This window comes from Carya illinoinensis, chromosome 13 (assembly GCF_018687715.1).
Source record: "Carya illinoinensis cultivar Pawnee chromosome 13, C.illinoinensisPawnee_v1, whole genome shotgun sequence".
Classification (NCBI taxonomy): domain Eukaryota; kingdom Viridiplantae; phylum Streptophyta; class Magnoliopsida; order Fagales; family Juglandaceae; genus Carya; species Carya illinoinensis.
In genome coordinates this window covers 8,315,334-8,324,142 of record NC_056764.1, presented here as the reverse complement: position 1 = coordinate 8,324,142, position 8,809 = coordinate 8,315,334, and the positions used below count along the sequence as shown (strand labels likewise).

Here is an 8,809-nt window from a genome sequence, read left to right as displayed (position 1 = left end):
AGAAGTTTGATATAAATAATCAAAGTCAAATTTATCTTATATTATTTTATTATTATATAATAAAAAATAATTATTCTAATATGAAGATTTATATAAATAAAATAGTCAAAATCTAAATTTATCTTACATTCATCAAAATTATCATTTACATATATATATATATATATATATAATTCAATAACAATGCCTAATGGAAAGTTGGAAACCGGTGCTAGAAACTCGAAACGACATCGTTGCCCGATTGCGCAGAGCCCAAACGGCATAGAATTAGCCACGTCGTCTCCCGCCACCACCAAAAACCAAATACCGGGCATAGCCCGAGAATGAAAATATTATTCCAAGAGTATCCGTTTCCTTTATGGTCTCTGTCTAGCTTGAATTGTGTTCATTTCGCGAAGGCAGGAAAGTCAATCGCCCACTTCATAATCCAGGGGCATTTCAGTAGTTTAATATTCAAAGCCCTTCGGGCGGAATGGTCGGTTTACTATTTCCTCGTCGCTACCAATTTCAGCTCTGGGTCTCTTCGATTCCATTTCTGATTCCTGATTTCTCGTATCAACATCATTGTTGGGTCCTTGTTGGTTTCCAAAGATGGCCCCACAGACCAGAAGAACGTCCTTCCCGAAAGTTGTCATAGAGAGAGACTCCGACTCTGAACGCAGCTCGTCAGAAGACGAAGAAGAAGGAGAAGAAGATGAAGACAACCGAGAAGAAGAAGAAGCGGAAAGAGGGGAAAACGAAGAAGGGGAAGAGGAGGAAGCCTTGGAGAACAAAAACCGAGAGAGAAAGGCAGAAGGTTTGGATGCGAAGAAGAAAGGCAAAGCGCCCATTACTCTTAGTCTTAAGAAAGTTTGCAAAGTAAAGGCTTACCCAACAAGGTGTTCTTGTAGTGTTTTGATACCCCATTTCGTTTATTGTTTTGATTTATTCTTTTTATTGGTGGTGTTCCAGGTTTGCAAAAAGGCAGGTCATGAAGCGGGATTCAAGGGGGCTACTTACATAGACTGCCCCATGAAACCTTGCTTTTTATGCAAAATGCCGGGTATGTTGTTAAGTTTAATCTCTTTTTAAAAATTCTTATTTATGCTAATAAAACCGCAATTAGGATTTCTTTTTTTTTTCCTGTTCACTTCATTTGTTATGTTCTTACTATCAACTTCAGCATTATAATTTTATAACTTTATATTGCACACATTGTTAGCAAAATTGTAATTGGTCTTATTATGATGTTGGTGATGTGTTTGGCATGTGGGTTTTGTGAATTGAAGGCCACACTACAATGACATGCCCGCATCGGGTGGCTACTGAGCATGGGGTCATCCCTGCACCCCGCAGAAATACCCGTAACTCATTGGAATATGTCTTTGAGCGCCAGCTCAGACCAGACATTCTTCCAGTAAGCCTTCACTCAACTATCTGCTTGTTTTTCATGAGCATGCCATGTAGCATCCAAGTCTTTTTCACATATCAAATTCTCTTTTAAGCAGCATGATATTACATTTAGTTCTGAGAGTTTGTTTACTGCATGATAGTGAAGCTTGAACCGCTCTGTATTTACTTATTGCTATACTTTAGCTACTGAGTTTGGTCAATTACGTGGCTATGATGTTGAGCATGGGTGATCTGGGGAGGACGATCAATTTAGCGTGAGATATGTTTGTATGTCTGCCTTCATTGCTGGCGAAGTCCATAGGGCTGGTAGTTTAGAGATTACTTTCATTTTTTCTTAGGAAGGAGAGGGAAGGTACTGAATTTTTTGAATTAGCTTTGCAAAATCTGTATTTGAAGCAATAATGGCATGACTTTAAGACTTCAGAGTCCAAATGAGAAAACAGGGCTGCGTCACTGTGGGCTTATTCTGCCTTTCTTCTCCAAGTCCTTTTTTATAAATGCAAAACAGGATTCCTTCAACAGGTTGGAACTTCCAAATCTTTAGCATAGATTTAAGATGGAGTACAAATCATGAAATAGTGGTTGTAACAAAATGTTCTCAGTCATAATTATATGCTTGAAACAGCTTTTACAATTCAACTATTTGGTTCATTTTCTTTCTTGTCATTTGGGCATATATGTTTGAGATATCAGTACATTTCATACTTGAAACCTAGTGATCTAGTGTTGCATTTTGTTTCAAACTTAACTTGTTTCTTGATTTACTGGTCTTCATGGAGCCTTATTGTTGAAACGTTATCTATTAGGGGTAATATGCAGTGTTCACCATAATGAATTTGTTGCATCTTTTATCGTCTGTTCAATAGATCAAACCAACATTCGTAATCCCAGATCAGGTGAATTGTGCGGTTATAAGATATCACAGTAGACGGGTAACATGCTTGGAGTTTCATCCTACCAACAATAACATCCTTTTGTCTGGAGATAAGGTCAGTCTCACCTCCGTTTATGCCATGAATTGGTTTAAATTTTATCTCCTGTGATTTTTTTTTATGATAATTGACACCCACTCCTTTTTCCCTGTATGATGTTAAAGAAAGGACAAGTTGGAGTCTGGGATTTTGCTAAAGTGCACGAAAAGATGGTTTATGGAAATGTACACTCTTGTATCGTGAATAACATGAGGTTAGTTATCTCTACGAAACCTAGCTCATATATGTGTGTGTGTGGTAGTTAACTCTATGAAGCCATAACCGATGTGCGTGTGTGTTTATATAAATTTAAAGTCAGAAGGCTGAATAGTATCTAAACACTTACAGATTCAACTCTACAAAGGATGATTCGGTATATGCTGCGTCCTCAGATGGAACCATTAGTTGCATTGACTTGGAGACTGGAATTTCATTATCTCTGATGAACCTTAATCCTGACGGGTGGCAGGTGATATTTCCCTCCATTGTCTTTCTGGTATTTATAGAAGTGACTTTTCATGTTACCTTGCAAATTTTGAGTTTGTAAAGTTGTTTCTAATACCATAACTAAGCTATTGGACTACCACTAAAGGCTGTAATTCGCTGTATTTCTGATTTTCCAATGTCTATGCTAAATGTTTATTCTTGAGAATGACAATCTGTGCCACAAATTTTTGTAAAGTTCCGTTAATGAGTTTTACAAAGCAGAGTAACATTTTACTTTTTGGTATATATGTTTTAAATTAATAGTATGTTTACCAAGGCTTTTGGATTGAGGTATCATTAGCCAAAGTAGGCGCTGGCAAATCAGGCAAGATAACCTGACTCGGTAGTGTTGATTTGTTTAGTTTTGAATATATGTTACTGCCTACCAATAGAAATCTATGGATTTGATTTAAATGTTGATTTGGTTTCTGAAATCATTTCAAGTTTAAAGGATACTATTTTACATGAAGATCATTTCTGCTTATTTGTCAACATTGAATAGGGATAATGATTGGAAAAGGAGAGGTAGGAGAGAGCAGGGGGATTCCCTGCCCCTCTCCTACTTCTTGTGGGATTTTAGATTTTCTTTGGGAGAAGGGGCATGATTAAAAGAGAAAAAGATAGGAAAGAGAAAAGAGAAAAGGAAAGAGACTGCTTTTGGACTTGTATGGTGAATTAACTCTTGTATTACGTCATTAGGAGTGGGTTATCTATGGTTTACCTGTAGGGTCCAAGCAATTGGAGGATGCTCTATGGCATGGATGTCCACTCAGAGAAAGGCCTTGTGCTTGTTGCTGATAACTTTGGTTTTCTCTACTTGTAAGTATTTTCCTTACTTGACTGCTTTTGTTGCAAATAAATAATTGTGAGGTTAGAAAGATGAAATGCAAGCATTTGATGGAAAGTGTACCCAACCTAGAAAGACGATTTAGTCATACGGTTGGCAATATGTTTTAAATTTTTTTTTGCTGTGTTTGTTAAACTTGTGGTAGAAGTCTCCCTTGTGCTTTGCCTATTATTGGAATAGTTACATTATAGTATGATATATATTTGTACTATTTTATAATAGTAGGTGGCTACTTCATCACATTTTGATGAGTGTTTGCTCAATTTGTCATATGCTACCTAATTGGTGGGATCAAACTGACACTGCATGGTGGTACTAATTATGTAATATTGTTCTTATTTGGTTGATGTCAACGTCAGTAATGATAATCTGGCTCTTTGTTTTTTAGATTACAATCACATGGTTAGAATATTTAATTAATGTTACTTTTCGTTGCTTAGAAATCTGCTAAAGGCTTATATGTCAGAGTACTATGCTATAATCTTTGAACTAACTAAAGCGATATTGAGGTGAAAACTTGTACTTATGATGTGTCTGCTTCTGACCATATTGTTGAAAATCGTCTGAGTAGCCTGGGAAAGTGAAAAAAGGAAAAAAGAAGGGGAGGGGGAGAGGGAGAGGGAGGACGCAAGGAGCGAGGGAGGGCAGGAGCAAAGTGCTTGGAATGCTGTGAATGTGAAATAGTCTTCTCTATTCTACTTTTTACCAGTAATATATTTCTATGAGCAGCAGACATACTTACAGTCAGGTTTGATTTTCTCTTATGGCATACTTAAGAGTGGATACTCGCTCTAACAACAAAATTGGGGAAGCAGTTTTGATCCATAAGAAAGGAAGCAAAGTTGTTGGACTCCACTGCAATCCTGTTCAGCCAGACCTCCTTTTGAGCTGTGGAAATGATCATTTTGTAAGCTTTTAAATGTAATTTGATTTTATTATGAGAAATAATGGTTTATTTTTGGTTCTTTCCCCTTTGTGTACCTAAGCATAAGTGGTTTTTCTGCTATTCTCTCTCATTTATAATTAATTATTTTAAAATATCATTTTGATGAAAGTTTTGTTATTCTGTTAACGCATCTCAATTCTTCTGCAAATTGTAAATATGTGGTCCTATATGAATTTACTCTGAAATATTTTTCTGGTTGTAGTAGCCTTATATATGGTTTCTGCACTGCAGGCTCGTATATGGGATATGCGTCGAATGGAAGCTGGATCTTCCCTCTATGCTCTTGCACACAAACGAGTTGTTAACTCAGCATATTTTTCTCCATTGTCGGGCAGCAAAATCTTAACTACATCACAAGACAATCGCCTTCGTATATGGGATTCTATATTTGGTGATTTGGACTCTCCAAGCCGAGAAATTGTGCATAGTCATGATTTTAATCGACATTTAACTCCTTTCAGAGCTGAATGGGATCCAAAGGTGATATATTAGTTTATGTTTATAATATTCTTATTACACTTTGAATTTTTCTTTTACTCTGGAAATTCCAATACTTTTTTGCTGCAGGATCCATCAGAATCCCTGGCAGTTATTGGCCGTTACATTAGTGAAAATTATAATGGAGCTGCCTTACATCCTATTGATTTCATAGACATCAGCACAGGACGGCTAGTTGCCGAGGTCATGGATCCAAACATCACAACTATTAGTCCGGTGAACAAGTTACATCCACGTGATGATGTTTTGGCGACTGGTAGTTCGAGGTTTGAACTTACCTTATCAACTTATAGTTTGAAGCTTTGTTTATGTGCCTCCATTATGTATTTGATAGGTTGATATTTATAACATTCAGTAACAGAGGAAAGAATTATGCTGCCTCCTCTTCTTTTCAAATAAATAAATCTTGTTGTGATATATTGCTTTAGTTTGTGTTTGCTGCCTTTTGTGGTTAACCACACTACTTTTTAGATCACTCTTCATATGGAGGCCTAAGGAAAAGTCCGAGCCTGTGGAACAGAAGGATGAACGGAGGATAATTGTTTGTGGAAGAGCTGAGAAGAAGCGGAGTCGAAAGTTTGGGGATGAAAGTGATGATGATTCTGATGATGGCAAGTTCACCTCCAAGGGTACGAAGTTAAAGTCCAATAAACCTGAACGGAATTTAACCCGCTGCCCTAGTAAGGTCAAACGGTAATATAATGCAAAATGTGAACTTTCATGTTCTGTTTTGGTTTTGGTGCTGAGAGTGAATTTTGAAGCATTCATCTTCATCTGCCACCTCGGGAGAGCTTTCTGAGCTGTTCTTGAAGCTTTCCATAGGTCATCTCTGTACAGAAAGCTATTTTGCCACCTTTTGCATAGCCTTTCAGGCAAAAGCCTTTTTGATTTCTTACCGGGTGCGGTCTCCAGCAACTTGCTTTATTTTGCTTTACATTAGGCAATTCCTTTTGCTTCAGTGTAAAATACTAACTAGGATGCATCCATGCATGCAGCCTCTTGGGTATGTTGTTTCAGCATGTTGGATTGCGCATCACTTTTAATATTTTACGTAGAAATGTATTTATTTATTTGTGAATTTTGTGTGTCCATGGGAGTCTATGCATACTTCTGGACTTCTGGAGGATTTCCTTGAATCCACATCTGCATCTACGAGTGTAATCGGTTCAGATTGATTTGGTTGTGGATATATTTTGGAACCAAACCAGATCAAACCGGTTTTGGAATATTGAGAATTGATACAGGCCGATTCATCCAGGAAACCAGGATTTTTGATTTTTTCGATTTCCGTCTGGTTCGGTTTCATGTGTGATTCGGTTTTGATTATTTTTGTTGGATAGTTGGGTTTTTTGATCCAAATGAAATTTTCTTTTACCCCAAATATGATAGAGGCCAAAACTTTGCTTTAAAAAACACCATGTATATAGCCACAAATAATTTGTAATACTTATAAAAAATGTATTTATCCTCGATGTAATAAATATATCAAAATTATACTCTTATACCATATTATATATCATCTAAGCATGTAACTTAATATATAAGAACAAATAATAACATATTGATAAGTTAATATTAATATTCAAGTTTAAGAGTAAATTTATATCAAAGAAGTATAAATAATAAGATTAAAATGTCATGTTATATTAATTTTATAATATGCATAATATATAGCATATAATATATATATAATCCAATTTAGTTTTCAAATCATGAAAACTGTACCGAACCGAATCTCAATCTGTTTAAATTCTTAAAAATGGAAAAGGACCAAACGAGCAAGCTAAACAAACAAAAGAAATGAAAAGAACAAAACGTGTGGACTGATGACATACCTATCAAGCCAACCTGGAATATACATTTAAGAATTAAACCCACTTTTGTCATGTGATAGCTATGACTACGTGTAAATGTGTTTGTCTTAATTAATAATAGGAACATTAGCGTTTCCATACGTCTCTTGTTCACTGGTTTGACTAATGCAGCCATAATATTGCTGTGTCTGTGACCCACGTCTCCTCAAATCTATTAATTAAGGACCTCACGAGAATTTCATATGACAAGTGCTTGATCTGAACTGAAGTTTTCCCCTTTTAAATCAATGCCTTTTAGACACTCCTTGGTTAATACAATGTTGAAATTCCCTCTATTTCCGGAAAGTTTGTTTCTCTATATATATGAGAAGCGCATAATTCTTGCTAATACAAAAAAAGTAATATATAAACTGCTATAAAGAGTTTTTCAGATGGAATCTTATCGTATCAGATGAGATAGACATATAAACTGATTTGGATTTTATCGTAAAAGTGGGATGGAAGAAGTTTTACTCACCTCTATTAGATAGATTGTAACTGCATAAACTCTATGTGTAATCACTTTTACATATTTTTATAAAAGTGAATTATATAAGATTTAAAATAAAAGAAAGATAGACATATAAAGTAAACTATATAAGATTTAGGGTCTGTTTGTGATTGTAGTGAGAGATTTAAAAAGTATGGTAAAATAATTTAAAGTACTTAAATGATAAAATTTATTCCTTCGATAATTTTACATCAAAGTACTTCTAAACTAACAGAAAACAGAAAATTACGTTTCAACAAAAGCATCAAAGTGATGCTTTTTGTCAAAAGCACATTAGAAAAAGTAGTTTATATTTTATCGTGCTATGTACATTACAAAATGACCCTCATCATTTTAACACAATGACAATTTTGTCCATTTATATTTTTCATTATTTACGTATAATCTACTCAAGTTTTTACCGTCAATAGTTTTTATTATTCTCTTATCACTTATGCATTGTTGAAAAAAGTTTCTTTTTCATTATAATTACTAAAAAATATATTACATTATATTTGTCATTATTTTATTATAATATTTGATTTTTATCAAATATGTCTTTTTATGTTATTTCTATCCAAAAAAGTGATTTTTTAAATTATTTTCAAACAATTCTAATATGTTTAAAAGTGCTTTAGATATACAAATTTTAAACAATAAATAATTTTTTAATAATAAAGCTTAACATGTTAAGGTTTAAGCTATAAACCTTAAGTTAAAAATAATATTTTCCACTAAAACCCAAACATACACTTAATCTTGCCTAAGAAGCAATAAATGATATACAGCCCAATTCATTTCTATTCCACTAAACCATAATGTTGTGTCAAGAATTCTAAGAAATTTCAATATATATATATACATAGACAGATACACGCACAGCTCCACTTTCTTTTAGCGTTAGCCCAATGTACTTTGCCTCATAATTGCTAGAATTTGCTTTGCACGGACAGAAGAAAATAAACCCCAATTTATACTTTAGGGTTCGAGGGTTGTTGGAATGCCATGCTTCTTGGGTCCTTGTGCATCTTTCCTCAATATTTAATTATAATCATATCCAAGTGGAAGAGGATAGTCAATATTACAATTAAATGACAAATTAATGCTACAATTCGAGACTCCTAATTTTTTCAAATACTCTAAGGAGTCATTGATTCATCATTCAAGTCTCGAATCCCATTAAAAACACATGCACTTTTTGAGAGAATACTGCTGGTTTGACGATACTCTATTCATATGTTATTACTTTTGCTTGGAGGAAGGGAAAGGAATTTAAAATAAGACGTATTTTTATAATATTATAATGCTCTTATAAATATATTAAGA

The 8,809-nt window shown here is 34.5% G+C and overlaps 1 protein-coding gene across 1 annotated transcript; it reads left to right on the top strand.

The window, feature by feature from the left end:
* The first annotated feature begins 394 nt into the window (after positions 1-394).
* Positions 395-6,218, top strand: LOC122292781 (protein DAMAGED DNA-BINDING 2). The gene is made up of 11 exons (XM_043101289.1): positions 395-858; positions 952-1,042; positions 1,269-1,396; positions 2,259-2,381; positions 2,489-2,577; positions 2,712-2,832; positions 3,577-3,668; positions 4,474-4,603; positions 4,874-5,122; positions 5,210-5,406; positions 5,612-6,218. The coding sequence occupies exons 1-11, from the start codon at positions 592-594 to the stop codon at positions 5,835-5,837; spliced, it is 1,713 nt and encodes a 570-aa protein (XP_042957223.1). The 5' UTR covers positions 395-591; the 3' UTR covers positions 5,838-6,218.
* The last annotated feature ends 2,591 nt before the right edge of the window (positions 6,219-8,809 follow it).

Coding starts and splice junctions, on each gene's coding strand:
- LOC122292781 (XM_043101289.1), top strand. CDS start 592: ATGGCCCCACAGACCAGAAGAACGTCCTTCCCGAAAGTTGTCATAGAG. Junction 4,604..4,873: donor GCTGTGGAAATGATCATTTT/GTAAGCTTTTAA, acceptor TCTGCACTGCAG/GCTCGTATATGGGATATGCG. Junction 5,123..5,209: donor GAGCTGAATGGGATCCAAAG/GTGATATATTAG, acceptor TTTTTGCTGCAG/GATCCATCAGAATCCCTGGC.